Source organism: Loxodonta africana, chromosome 1 (genome assembly GCF_030014295.1).
Source record: "Loxodonta africana isolate mLoxAfr1 chromosome 1, mLoxAfr1.hap2, whole genome shotgun sequence".
NCBI lineage: Eukaryota > Metazoa > Chordata > Mammalia > Proboscidea > Elephantidae > Loxodonta > Loxodonta africana.
This window is the reverse complement of record NC_087342.1, coordinates 221913518-221928662: the sequence shown is the minus strand read 5'-3', so window position 1 is coordinate 221928662 and position 15145 is coordinate 221913518. Positions and strand designations below refer to the sequence as shown.

Here is a 15145-nt window from a genome sequence, read left to right as displayed (position 1 = left end):
CCCAGAAGTTTCTTATTTTGATCTTTTCTTCAGATTCTTTTAACAGAAGTCACAAATCACCGGCAGAACATTGAGACAATGGCTGAAGAACAGAAGAAGAAGTACCTGGGCTTTTGTACGATATTACCTTCTGAGCTCTCCCTTCGGTTAGCTGAAGTAGCGTTAGACCTGGGAACTATTCATGATCAGGTAAACCAGCGAGCCAGAAAGTGTTTTTTCATTCTTTAATCTGGCCAGCGCTGTTGTATGAGAGTTCTTGATGATCACAATCATGTCTTCATGGAAAGTGAGTGAAAAAATAGACCAGTATGAAATAATAGTATTAAATTGAGACTCTTGTTCTTAGCAAAGAAATACATCAGATGGTCATATATATGAACAATAATATATCACACAATTAAGGATAATTGTTCTTCTTTACCTCACCTTTAAAAAAAATGACTTAAGGCCACAAATAAATTAACGTACATTTTTTTATCCAATGAGTGTTTATTGAGTGTCCAGTATGCTAGGCTTACTTTTAGATGGTATTCCAGTTCAGCAACATATAAATTAAGGACATGAAGGTATTTAAGAAAAGGGAAAATCTGAGCAAGAAAAATAAGGGAAAAGCCAGGGATGAAGTTATTACTGCAAATGCGTGCTGTTGGGTCCCGTAATATCACTAGAGGAAGGGCCATCTGTCTAACTCTAGCCTTCTACCGACCAAAGAAAGGAGTGAAATCTAATTCACGTCTATAAATTTAAACACAACTTATTTTTCTGAGAAAAAACACAGAGTTATTTGTAGTACTGAGATTGTGGATTTCTATTTCAGGTCTCATAAAGAGAACACACTTTGGTGTAGTGAAAACATCCCCAGTAGCATCTGCATGGAAGCACTTTGAGTCTCCAGGCCCCCTGGGTTGCATAATGCTAAAGCACAGTTTAGTTAAAACCATTCTGTAGGGAAAAGAAGATTTACTGATTCTAAGCTGCCACAATAAATGGAAAGTAGTACCGTATTGTGCAAACTGTAAAATTCACACGTGTGCTTTATATTATTGAATCTCCAACATATGATGAAGAGTTTTAAAAATCTCATCCAAAAAAAAAAAACCTCATCAAAATCCAATTTTACTGAATCATGATTTTCTTTTTGCCTAAATCTAATATTCTGTTTTCTATTGTAAATATGTAATCACTGATTTGACTTATTTTCTTGAACATTGGAAAGCTTATTGGTAAGGTTAATGGGAAGGATAAATTTAAATCATTTTTTAAAAGTGTTCAAATTTAAGGTTTTTTTCCCCCTTTGGATCAATTTCTCTGTATGATGTTATTCATAGGCATTCCGTTCACTTTGACACTCAACTCAAAATAATGACATCCAAAAAAAGTACTCTTAATGGTATGGATTTCCTCCCTACTAAGGAGATTTTTAAAGGCCTTTCACTTCCGTAAAGGAAATGTTTCTCCTCTTTACCAGCTTCTCATCAACATTTTATTTTACACAAAACTTTTGAGTGCCTGGTATGAAGTTAAACCAATGCCATCAGAAACTCTTAAATATTCATTGTTCGTTTTGAACCTTCCTTTCCATCGTCTGTGCTTAAAACATTGCTCTCATGATATGACAATGTTATTGGAAAGTTAGAGAAAGAGTTAACAGATCATTAGCACCCACTTATAAAAAGGAGTTTGGAAACAAACTGATGTCCCTCCAACTATCTGCCAGGGTTTCCCACTTTCTGGGAGGGAGAAAAACAAAAAAGGCTTGGAAGACTATGTGCTGTCAAGGTCAAAAGCAAGTAAGTGGGAAGATGGGATTCCAACTTGAGCTGTTTATACAGCCATCTATAATAAATGTTCTGTAACCAGTTGATGAATATAAGAATCACTGTTCTTCCAGTGTTTGTTCCTTGCTGAAACTGCAGTAGAAAGAGTGCAATGAATACATAAAGATGGTGCCAGTAAGGCAGCGTGGACAACTGCAGGTGGCTGGTTGGACAGAGCGTATTGAAGCTGCTTGACTGGGAAGATGGTGGTATTGACAGGGACACCTGTTGGCATTGAGTCAATTTTGACTCATAGCGACCCTAGAAGACAGAGTAGAACTGCCCCACAGGGTTTCCAAGGTTATAATCTTTGTAGAAGCAACTGCCACATCTTTTTCCTACTTAAAATGTCTTTTGTCACTATCATTTGAGGTTTAAGTTTCTATTATCCAATTTTAACCATGGCCGGTTTTGCTGTTCACATGATTATTTAGATCCAGGACAAAGTAAAAGCAGTTGAGCAGAGCAAGGCCATGAGCCAGGAGCTCAGCCGGGAAATGCAGAAGACAGCCAAAGATCTCACAACTATTCTAACGAAGCTGAAAGCCAAGACAGATAATATAGTTCAAGCTAAAACTGAACAAAAGGTAAGAAAGGAGAAGGGGAAATATAAAGGTGCTTCTGAATGAATTAAATATTTTTTTGGAGTCAGTTTTATTTTTGAAGATATAGAAAAGAGCTTTCCTTGTTAGCAAGCGTCATTAAAATCAGATTATAAAAGCAGACAGAAAAAAAAATTTAAATGTGATATCATATGTCTACTTACATAGTGTAATTTATCCTTACAACTGAACTGTATTAAGAAATTTACATTCACGCATGGTTAAAAGGGGAGAACGTCAAACGACTCAGTTATAAGTTGATACCTACTCATAGACTCAGAGTCATAAGTTGATACCTACTATAGTGACCCTATGAGACAGAGTAGAACTGCCGCATAGGGTTTCCAAGGCTGTAAACCTTTACAGAAGCAGACTGCCACATCTTTCTCCTGAGGAGTCACTGGTGGTTTTGAACCACCAATCGTTTGGTTAGAAGGCAAGAGCTTAACCACTACACCACCAGGACTCCTAATTTAGGAACATAAGAATGTAAATTCCCAAGAGAACTTTGTTCTCAGCAGTCAAGTCTGTGCTCTCACTCTGTTGATGAGATAAGTGCCCCTAATTCTTTTTGGGTGGGGCAGAAGGAAAACATTAATCTCTTAGCATTACAGGAAATAAACACCAGGATTACAACACAGCCTATACTGCCTCCCTAACTCAAGAAACAGAAATGACCAAATCCTAGTAGAATTATTCTTTCTACTAGCAATCCTTCTAATCTTGGAAAACCCAGAGAAACTGATTTTGTCTAATACAGTGTCCTTCCACACTGATGTCCATCTAGGTGCTGGGAGAAGAGTTAGATGGCTACAATGTAAAGTTAATGGAACTAGATGCAGCAGTTCAAAAATTCTCTGAAGAAAATGGCCAACTGGGTAAGCCACTGGTCAAGAAGATAGGAAAACTGGCTGAACTCCACCAGCAGACCATTAGGCAGGCTGAAAACCGGCTCTCCAAGCTCAGCCAGGTATGTTTCCTGGTCCAGTCATTGAAATCCTCTAACTAAAACCCACTGCCTTCGAGTTGTTTCCAACTCATAGCAACCCTACAGAAATCCTGTAAGGCAGAAGCTTGACTGTTCTGTTGTTCTTTTTTGAAAGTAAAAAGATAATATTGACAGTGATGAGAGTAATTTAGGTGTAGCTTATTTCGTAACATGCCTATGTTCCTAAGGTTTATAATTAAGCCTGAATTTGTTTTATACCAAACACTGTTAGAAATTTACCGACAAAGATGGTCACAAAAATGGACTTTGGGGTGAATGCTTTATAACCTGGAGAAGTATTTTATAAAACGAATAATCACCCATTAACATGTTTTGTATGTTTTATTATAACCGGTTTGGGGTGAATTCAGGTATCTTAAAAGAAGATATATATATATATAATATTAGCTGGAATTTATTTAGTAGATTCAGGTTGACTACTCATCATAATTGTTGAGTAAAGAATGGACTTTTGCAAAGTTAAATAAGAAGCTGGCAACCAATGATAATATTGACATGCCGTAAGCATTTCCTGCTACCTCCTTACCCACTGACCAACCTATGAGTGTTGGGATGGGAGGAAGGGTAGAGGTGAGGAGCTGGATAAGAGTAGAGATGGAGAAGTAAGGCAAAGATCACTCAAGAATATTAAGAACTTGGTCTTGGTCTTAAAGTCACTGGAAAGTCTTTGACAGATTTTCAACAGGGAAATTATTTTTCGTGATAACTTTAAATATCACAGATACTATAACTGATCATAACTAGAATTGTTATATCAAAAGAGGCAAAGAGAAGACCAATTTATTGCTCAGGAAGCAGAGTTTACATTTTTTATCCAAATGTTGATGCCTTTTCAGGCAGCATCCCATTTGGAAGAATACAATGAAATGCTTGAACTCATTTTGAAGTGGACTGAGAAAGCTAAAGTCTTGGTACATGGAAATATTGCGTGGAATTCTGCAAGCCAGCTTCGGGAACAATACATTTCACATCAGGTAACTTTGAGAATTAGTTTTTAAACGGTAACTAAGAAAGCAGTTTGATAACTGGCTAGACTGACAAAAAATTTAGAGGGCCATTTGGTATAAAATTACTGTAGGTGCCAGATAAAAAGAACGCTAAGGTAACCCTAAGACATTCTTGCAGTGGTTTGATGGAAGTAGCTACCCATGAGATTTCCTAAGACTGTGTAGATCATAAAAATATTCTATTTCCTCTGGGCTTTCCTTTCCTCAAGACCAAAAATAATCAGCCCCGTAGGACTGTTTTTAGCAGCTACTTTGAAATAATTGTTTGCAGGGATGTGAAGGGACAAATCTTTTCTGCCAGGTTGCAGTCACATGGTCTTCCACAGGAGGTGGGGGTCAGGGGTCAGCTGGGAACAAGCAGTGAGTCTCACATCACACGGTGGCTGCATTACTTCATTTCCTCTGAAACTACTTGACAAAAATGTTCCTTTTAGCTCTGTTATATCATCCAGGAAATTATTTCATCATTTTATAATTATACTTGATTTAGATACAGATATCTAATAGCCCAGTTATTATCTTTCAATAAAATGTAGAATTACTGTTGTTTAAGTTACAGGGATATCTTCAAGCAGCGTAGATTTTCTCTTTCTTACATATACTTGTATCTTTCATGTTCATCCCGTTTTCCATTCCAGTTGGCAGGGTTCTACATCAAAGCCTCATTTCCTCCTTCCTAGAATGTTTTAACAGCCTCCTAGTTGGTTTCCCTTAGCCACCATCTTCCTTCTCTAATTGATCTTGCACACATCTCTACCACATCTGTCAGTTTGTCACACTGTGGTAGCTTTCGTGTTGCTGGGATGCTGGAAGCTATGCCATCAGTATTTCAAATACCAGCAGGTCACCCATAGTAGACAGGTCTCTGTGGAGCTTCCAGACTAAGAAATACAGGAAGAAGGACCTGGAAGTCTGTTTCTAAAAAAAATTGGCCAATGAAAACCTTTTGAATAGCAGTGGGACATAGTCTGATACAATGCTGGAAGATGAGCCCCTCAAATTGAAAGGTACTCAAAAATACAACTGGGAAAGGGCTGCCTCCTCAGAGTAGAATCTACATTAATGACACAGATAGAGTAAAGCTTTCAGGACCTTTATTTTCTGACATGGCACAACTCAAAATGACAAGAAAAGGCTACAATCATTCATTAATAATCATAGTGTGAAATGTATGAAGTATGAATCTGAGAAAATTGTAAGTCATCAAAAATGAAATGGAACCAAAAGCAAAGAAGTTTCCTGAAAAAACTGAACGCTTCGAAGGCCGGGGTTTGGGGACCGTGGTTTCAGGGGACATCTAAGCCAATTGGCATAATAAAATCTATTAAGAAAACATTCTGCATCCCACTTTGGAGAGTGGCATCTGGGGTTTTAAATGCTAGCAAGCAGCCATCTAAGATGCATCAATTAGTCTCAATCCATCTGGTCCAAAGGAGAATGAAGAACACCAAGGACACAAGGAAATTATGATCCCAAGAGACAGAAAGGGCTACATAAACCAGAGACTATAGCAGCCTGAGACCAGAAGAACTAGATGGTGCCCAGCTACAACTGATAACTTCCCTGATTTAGGGAACACAACAGAGAACCCCTGAGGGAGCAGGAGAGCAGTGGGATGCAGACCCCAAATTCTCATAAAAAGACCAGACTTAATGGTCTGACTGAGACTGGAAGGACGCCAGTGGTCATGGCCCCCAGACCTTCTGTTGGCCCAGGACAGGAACCATTCCCAAAACCAACTCTTCAGACAGGGATTGGACTGGACAATGGAATGGAGAGGGATGCTTGTGAGGAATGAGCTTCTTGGATCAGGGAGACACTTGAGATTATGTTGGCATCTCCTGTCTGGAGGGGAGATGAGAGGGTAGAATGGGTTAGAAGCTAGCAGAATGGACTGAAAAGAGAGAGTGGAGGGAGGGAGCAGGCTGTCTCAATTAGGGGGAGAGTAACTGGGAGTATGTAGTAAGGTGTATATAAGTTTGTGTGAGAGACTGACTTGATTTGTAAACTTTTACTTAAAGCACAATAAAAATTTTTAAAAATGAAAAGAACGCATAAAGATCGATATTCTGGGCATTAGAAACCTGAAATAGGCTGATATTGGCCATTTTCAATCCAATAATCATATGGTTTACTATGCCGGGAATGACAAATTGAAGAGGAATGGCGTCACATTCATCGTCAAAAAGAATATTTCAAGATCTTTTCTGAAGTACAACACTGTCAGTGATAGAATAGTATACATATGTCTACAAAGAAGACCAGTTAATACAACTATTATTAAAATTTATGCACCAACCACTCATGCCAGAGATGAAGAAATTGAAGATTTTTACCTACTTCTGAAATTGATCAAACTTGTAATCAAGACGAATTGGTAATTACTGGCAATTGTAATTTGAAAGTTGGAAATAACGAAGGATCCATAGTTGGAAAATATGGGCTTGGTGATAGAAACACCACCAGAGATTGAATAATAGAATTTTGTAAGCCAATGACTTATTCATTGCAAATACCTTTATGTTGTTGAAAAATTCATTTCACCAACATAAACTGCGACTATACATGTGGACCTCACCAGGTAGAATATGTGGGAAACAAATAGACAACATCTGTGGAAAGAGATGAAGGAAAAGCTCAATGCCATCAGACAGAACAAGGCCAGGGGCTGACTGCGAAACAGACCATCAATTGCTCATATGCAAATTCAAGTTGAAGATGAAGAAAATAAAAACAAGGCCACGAGAGCTACCTCTTGAGTATAATCCACCTGAACTTAGAGACCATCTGATTACTAGATTTGACACATTAAATATTAATGATGGAAGACCAAACAAGCTATAGAATGACATCAAGGATATCATACATGAAGAAAGCAAAAGGCCATTAAAAACACAGGAAAGAGACAAAAGACCAAAATGGATGTCAGAAGAGACTCTGAATCTTGGTTTTGAACTTGGAGCAGCTAGGAACCCTGGTGGTGCAGTGGTTTGAGTATGTGGCTGCTAACAAAAAGGTCATTAGTTCTAATCCACTGGCTGGTCCTTGAAAACTCGATGGGACAGTTCTAGTCTGTCCTAAAGGGTTGCTATGAGTCAAAATCAACTCAACAGCAACAGATGTTTTAAAGTGAATGGAAGAAATGAAGTAAAAGAGCTGAACAGGTTTCAAAGGAAGGGTCAAGAAGATGAAGTAATGTATTATAATGAAATGAGCAAAAACCTGGACTTAGAAAACCAAAAGGGAAGAACATGCTTGGTATTTCTCAAGCTGAAAGAGCTGAAGAAAAAATTCAAGCATTGAGTTGCAATATTGAAGGATTCTATAGGCAAATATTAAACAATGGAGGAGCAGGAAGCAAAAAAGAAAGATGGATGGAATACCCAGTCACCATATCAAAAAGAATTGGTCAACTTTCAGCCATTTGGGGAGGTAGCATATGATCAAGAACCGATGATATTGAAGGAAGAAGTTCAAGCTGCACTGAAGGCATAGGCGAACAACAACGTTCCGGAAATTGACAGAATATCAGATGAGATATTTCAACAAACAGATGCAACCCTGCAAGCACTCACTCATCTATGCCAAGAAATTTGGAAGACAGCCACTCATCCAGCTGACTGGAAGAGATCCATATACTTGCCTATTCCCCAAAAAAGTGATTAAACAGAGAAAATTATCAAACAGTATCATTAATATCACTTGCAAGTGAATTTTTGCTGAAGATAATTAAAAAATGGTTGCAGTAGTACGTCAACAGGGAACTGGCAGAAATTCAATCCAGATTGAGAAGCGGACATGGAATGAGGGATATTGTAGCTGATGTCAGATGGACCTTGGCTGAAAGCAGAATTCCGGAAAAATATTAACCTGTGTTTTATTGACTATGCAAAGGCATTCAACTGTGTAGATCATAACAAATTATGGATAACGTTGCAAAGAATGGGAATTCTAGAACACTTAATTGTGTTCATGAGGAACCTGTACATAGACCAACAGGCAGTTGTTTAAACAGAACAAGTGGATACTGTGCTGTTTAAAATCAGCAGACGTGTGCATCGGGGTTGTATCCTTTCACCATACTTATTCGATCTGTATACTGAGCAAATAATCTGAGAAGCTGGACAATATGAAGAAGAATGAAGCATCAGGATTGGAGGAAGACTCATTAACAACCTGCAATATGCAAATGAACGTGAAGAGGACTTAAAGCACTTACTGATGAAAGTGAAGAGGACTTAAAGCACTTACTGATGAAGATCAAAGACTACAGCCTTCAATATGGATTACAGCTCAACACAAAAAAATCTTCACAACTGGATCAATAAGCAACATCATGATAAATGGAGAAAAGGTTGAAGTTGTCAAGGATTTCATTTTACTTGGATTCACAGTCAACACCCATGGAAGAAGCAGTGAAGAAATCAAATGACCTATTGCATTGGGCAATTCTGCTGCAGACGCCTCTTTAAAGTGTTAAAAAACAAAGATGTCAGCTGCGAGGACTAAAAAGCAAACATGTCACTGTAAGGACTAAGGTGCACCTGACCCAAGCCATAATGTTTTCAAAAAAAAAAAAAAAAAACCAAACCCAGTGCCGTCAAGTCGATTCCGACTCATAGCGACCCTATAGGACAGAGTAGAACTGCTCCACAGAGTTTCCAAGGAGTGCCTGGTGGATTTGAACTGCCGGCCCTTTGGTTAGCAGCTGTAGCACTTAACCGCTACACCACCAGGGTTTCCATAATGTTTTCAGTCACCTCATATGCATGTGAAAGCTGGACAATAAATAAGGGAGACCAAAGAAGAACTGATGTCTTTGAACTATGGTGCTGGGAAAGAATACTGAATATACCAGGAACTGCCAGAAGAACACAAACAAGTTTATCTTGGAAGAAGTACAGCCAGAGTGCTCCTTGAAAGCTTGGATGGTGAGACTTCATCTCATGTACTTTGAACATGTTATCAGAAGGGACCAGACCATTGAGAAGGACATCATGCTTGGTAAAGTAGAGGGTCAGTGAAAAAGAGGAAGACCCTTGACAGGATGGATTGGCACAATAGCTGCAATGATGGGCTCACAGAGAGCAATGATTGTGAGAATGGCACAAGACTGGGCAATGTTTTGTTCTGTAGTAAGTAGGGTCGCTGAGTCAGAAGTGACTCCAAGGCACCTGACAGCAACAACAGTCCCCCATCTTCCTCCACTAAGTACTCTTGCAGTGCCTCCCAAGGCTGTCTCCCTGAAACGACCCAAGTCTTCTGCTCGAGGGTATGCTTAGTTATTAACAGGCAAGATTTCAGAATTTGTTCTCAGAACCTAAGTCTTGGCTTTCACTCTGTTGACGAGTGAAGTGACTTCAATCCTATTTGGGTGGAGCAGAAGGAAAATATTAACCTCTTAGTCAGCAAGCCGTTGTCAGCTTACAAACGATGGAAAAAAAGAAAATTTGGCTTCGTTAGAAATCTATAAATGCAAATTAAAGCAGCGAGAAAGGAAGTTAGAGAGAGCAAGCATTTTAACTATCAACACTACTTTTAAAAAGTTCATATTTGATGAAGCGAGAGCCCTTAAACCCTGCTGGTAATGTGGTAAAATCGTTTTGAAAATCAATTGGCAAAATGTATCATGATCATTAGAAATGGTATTATACTCTTACCTGATGCTTATATTTTTCAGACACTATGCTGAGGCCATATGATCCAAAATGTACAAAATATTTGATGCAGTATTAACTTTAGTGACATTTTAAAGAAGATATAAATGTCAAATCGTTTTTCTGAGTCAATTTTTTAATATGATGGAATGTAATGTAATCCTTAAAATTATCATGAAAATATTTTTAATAGGCAGCGATTAAGAGCTTGGCTGCTAACCAAAAGGTTGGCAGTTCAAACCCACCAGTCACTCCTTGGAAACCCTATGGGGCAGTTCTACTCTGTCCCATAGGGTCGCTAGGAGTCAGAATCCACTTGATGACAATGGGTAGAGCACACATTCATTCATTCATCTGTTTATTCAGCAAACATTTGTACTTTCCAAAGTTAGGAATTTTACTAGGCTTTTGGAATACAAAGAGTTCTCCCCATTCCTGCTCTCAGGGAGTTGGTAATCTAGGCGAGGAGACAGATAAAAAAAACAAAGACAATTGCAGTACCTGTGAGCAAGGTGGAGTCCCTGGGTGGTGCAAACTGTCCATGTGCTCAGCTGCTAACGAAAGGCTGAAGGTTGGAGTCCCCCCAAACCAAAACCAAACCCACTGCCCTTGAGTCGATTCTGACTCATAGCGACCCTATAGGACAGAGTAGAACTACCCCATAGAGTTTCCAAAGAGCGCCTGGCGGATTTGAACTGCCGACCTCTTGGTTAGCAGTTGTAGCACATAACCACTATGCCACCAGGGTTCCCGGAGTCCACCCAGAGGCTCCTTATATGAAAGGTCTGGGGATCTACTTCCAAAACACCAGCCATTGAGGATCCTGTGAAGCGCAGTTCTACTCTGACATACATGGTTGCATGAGTTGGCGTCTACTTGATGGCAACTGTTTGTTGTTGTTTCGTTTTGTTTTGGTCATAAGGGCAGTGGAGGCCCCATTGTGCTGAAGGAGCCTACAGGGAAATGCACAACCAGACTGCAGGGCTTTTGAACCAAGAAAACCGAAAACCAAACCCATTGCTGTGGAGTTGCTTCTGAGTCATAGTGATCCTATAGGACAGAGTAGAACTGTCCCATAGAGTTTCCAAGGAGCCGCTGGTAGATTCAAACTTCCAACCTTTTGATCAACAGCCAAGCTCTTACACACTGTGCTACCAGGGCTTTTTGGGAAGAGATGACACTGGGCTGAGTCTTGAAAAACACACTGCCTGTTCCTTGTGGAATGTGTTTAGACAGAAACAGCACGTTGGAATTACTAAGAGGTGCTCTGTTTGGGGCACTGGAGGGTTGACTACAGAGAAGAAAGCTGGAGGGGAACTGAAAAGAGAGATAAGAATATAAAGATAAGAAGATCGTAAAAATGTGTTAACCTGGACTTTATCCTAAAGTCACTTTGATGCCTTTGACAAATACACATTCTGCAGGCAAGTGACAAGTTCAGACTTGTATTTTAAGCAGGATGACTTAGCAGCCTGTGGAAGACAGATTGTTGAAGGTAAGACAATATCAGGGAGACCAGTAGACAATGCCCAGGCCTCTCTTTGAAGACCGAGAAAGGAAGACAAAAATCAAGAGATATGAAGGAGCTAGAACATCTCAACTTGTTGACTAATTGGAGGTGGTTAAAAGAAAAGGAGGGGTCAAGGGAGCCCCATGTTTATGACTTGGGCATTTGGGTGGGTTGAATGTCTCGTGGGACATGGGGGAAGAGATATCAAGTGTTGGTGATTTTTTGACACAGGGGCTCAGGAGAGAACTCAGCCTTCCGACGTTGTTTCAGGGAGTTCACACGTGCCTGCCTTAGGAATTAAAGCGAGTTGTTTATCCAAAGAGAGCGTACAGTGAGAAAATGCTCTAATGTTAGATGAAAAAGAAGAGAGAGAATTGTAGTTATGGTATGATCTCAATTACCTAAAAATGTATCCAAACATAATAGCAGTTGTCTCTTACTTAAGGTTATCTCTGGGCTATAGGATTATGGAATATTTTATTTTCTTCTTTATATTTTTCTATATTTCCCCAGCTTTCTATAATATTACATTCATTGTGAGAAAAAAAATATGTATTTTTATTTTATTTATTTATATACTTTAGTCTATTGGCAAAGACTAAAGTACTGTCTCCATGTCTCCTCTTTGATTGTCACCTCTAACTGCCCATTCTGTGCTCCCCTACCTCTGTACCTTTGCTTGTGCTGTTCCCTCAGCATGAAATGCCTTTCCTCTTCTCTCCATCTGCTAAAATTCAAATACCCTTTAGACTGAGCTCAAATGTGACTTTTCCAGGAAGCTTTATCCCAACCTTCCAGCAAACCGTGGCATATCTCACTTCTGTAACCCCTTCTACTCAGCTTCTCTTTCACTCTACTTTTTATATAATGCTTATCATATGGCTGTTTATCCATTTGTATTATCATTACTCCCTCTGCATTATAGATACCACCTTGAATGACGAGGGCCGTGTTTTATTCCCCTTGGTATCCCACATAGTTTCTACCCTTTCATCTTATTTAAAACAAGTGATCAAGGGTTATCTGTTTGTAATGCTTTTGCCTTGCTTTTATTTCTTAAACAATATGTATTTAGATTATAGATACAAAATATGAGAGCTGAAAAGCGTGTTTTTAGTTTAAATATGAAAAAAAAAAAAAAAAAGGCCTGACACAATTAAGATACCCCTTGGGGTGGGAGACAGAGCACAAGCCTTTGGTCCAGCACTTAAAAACATGTGGCAAATTGTTAACAGCTCCTGGGCCTGGGTTTCTTCCTCTGTGAAATGGGATCACTGTAGGTGATCACCTGAAGGCGGGGGCAGGGGTGTGAGGGTTCAGCACAGTAGCCTGCAAACAGAACCTGCACAGCGTATGTGGAGGGTGTGAATTACAGCTGCCCCACCCAGTGGGTGCTTTACACCAGGCCCTGTTGATTATGTATACCTGTCTGCCTATCCGACCTCTCTATTGTTCTGATCTCTCAGTGTCATTAATATTGAGAATTCACTCTAGACTCTGCTAGAAGAATCTGAAGAAATTCACAGCGACCTGGAAGCAATGTCTGAGAAACTACAGCACCTTACTAGTGTGTACTATACAGAGAAAATGGCTCAGCAAGTGGCAGAATTGGGACGGGAGACTGAGGAGTTACAACAGATGATCAAAATTCGTTTGCAGAATCTCCAAGATGCTGCCAAGGTAAAAAAAAAAAAAAGTATGTCTAGGCAGTGGTGTTTCAATGGTAGAATTCTCAGCTTCCATCCTAGAGACTCAGGTTTGATTCCCAGTCAACACGCCTCAAGTGCGGCCACCACTTCTGCGTCGGCGGAGGCTTGCATGTTGTTGTGATGCTGACCAACTTTCAGAGGAGCCTCTAGACTAAGACAAACTAGGAAGAAAGGTCTGGCAATCTACCTCCGAAAATCAGCCAGTGGAAATCCTGTGGGTAACAATGGTCCAAACCGATTGCTTGGTGTCACTGTGAGTCAGGGGCCGACTTGACAGCAGCTAATGACAATATAAACGATATATATATATATATAAATATGTGTGTATGTATATATACACACAGACACTTATATATCATTTACAAAAATGGCAATGCCACTAGGGAGATACAGTGCTCACCTCTGATGTGGTTTCTTGGCAGTGAAGTTACTCTACGACTTCAGACTCCAAGCATTTATAGGTTGATACTCAACGTTGCCTTTACTCACCAGGATATGAAGAAATTTGAAGCAGAGCTAAAAAACTTGCAAGCTGCTTTGGAGCAAGCCCAGACGACTTTAACTTCCCCAGAAATCAGCCGTCTCAGCCTCAAGGAGCAACTATCTCATCGACAGGTAAGCAAAAAGAATTAGGGTAAATGGGTGGAGGTTTATATTTTTAAAAACAGGATAGCTCTGAAAAACAGTTCCTAAATTCACTTACTGTATTTCAAAAAAAAAAAATTTATTGCATATGTTTCTGACTTAGGTACATGGAGTCCCTGGGTGGTACAAACGGTTAAGCTTTTAACTACTAACAAAAAGGTTCCTGATTAGAGCCCACCCAGAAAAAAAAAGCGCCTCCAAAAAAGGCCTGGCGATCTGCTTCTGAAAGGCCATAGCCATTGGAAACCCTGTGGAACGCGGTTCTACTCTGCACGCATGGGGTCGCCATGATTCAGAATTGAGTCAATGGCACTGGTTTTATAACATAGCTGTAATTTAGTAAATGTCTCTTATGAAGTAGTAAATATTTTAAATTACACATGAGTATAGTTTTATGTACAGTAAATTGCATAATTTACATAATATAATATAAATATTTGGATGTTAAAATGCAATTTTAACTTATATTGGGATATTGAATTTTTGAAATTTGACATCGTACTTTCAGCATTTGTTGTCAGAGATGGAGTCGCTAAAGCCAAAGGTCCAAGCTGTGCAGATGTGCCAAAGCGCGCTCCGGGTCCCCGAGGATGTGGTGACCAGCCTGGCGCTCTGCCACGCGGCTCTGCTCCTGCAGGACGAGGCCAGCCGGTTGCAGCATGCAGCCATCCAGCAATGCAACATCATGCAGGCAGGTGCAGCTGTGCCCCGAGGGCCTGCAACAGTCCCCCTGCCGGCAGAGCAAGACCGAATGAGTCACGAGCTTCTTTTAGCAGCATCGTGTGGGCTCACCCATCCAAACACATCTGCAGTGTTAAATTTGACAGATTGTTGTGGTTATAGAAGAGAAGGAGATTAACATGCTGTCATCTGGATCACCCACCAACGCCTGGGGAAAGCTCTATTAAAAATATCCTTTGGTGAAAGCTATCTTGTAGTGATATCTTTTGCAAAGAATAACTTATAAAGGTTAATTTTATATACACCATATATTTTTATCTCTTCTTAGTATCCTGAGAATCATTTTGTTGTTGTTAGGTGCCTTTGAGTCGGTTCTGACTCAGAGCGACACTATGTACAACAGAACAAAACACTGCCTGGCCCTGCACCATCCTCACAATCATTGTTATGCTTGAGCCCACTGTTGCAGCCACTGTGTCAGTCCGTCTCATTGAGGGTCTTTCTTTTT

The 15145-nt window shown here is 39.8% G+C and overlaps 1 protein-coding gene across 12 annotated transcripts in view; it reads left to right on the top strand.

The window, feature by feature from the left end:
* SYNE1 (spectrin repeat containing nuclear envelope protein 1) overlaps nucleotides 1-15145 on the top strand; it is a 556892-nt gene that overhangs the window by 346122 nt on the left and 195625 nt on the right. For all 12 annotated transcript variants that reach the window (XR_010323142.1, XM_064292282.1, XM_064292277.1 and 9 more), the window contains 7 exons: nucleotides 34-189; nucleotides 2252-2404; nucleotides 3207-3389; nucleotides 4265-4402; nucleotides 13097-13282; nucleotides 13804-13926; nucleotides 14465-14647. Coding sequence is in view for 11 of the 12 variants with exons in the window: in XM_064292282.1 (XP_064148352.1) it covers nucleotides 34-189; nucleotides 2252-2404; nucleotides 3207-3389; nucleotides 4265-4402; nucleotides 13097-13282; nucleotides 13804-13926; nucleotides 14465-14647 (1122 nt within the window). In the remaining variant the exon portion in view is untranslated. The remainder of the gene's footprint in view (nucleotides 1-33; nucleotides 190-2251; nucleotides 2405-3206; nucleotides 3390-4264; nucleotides 4403-13096; nucleotides 13283-13803; nucleotides 13927-14464; nucleotides 14648-15145) is intronic.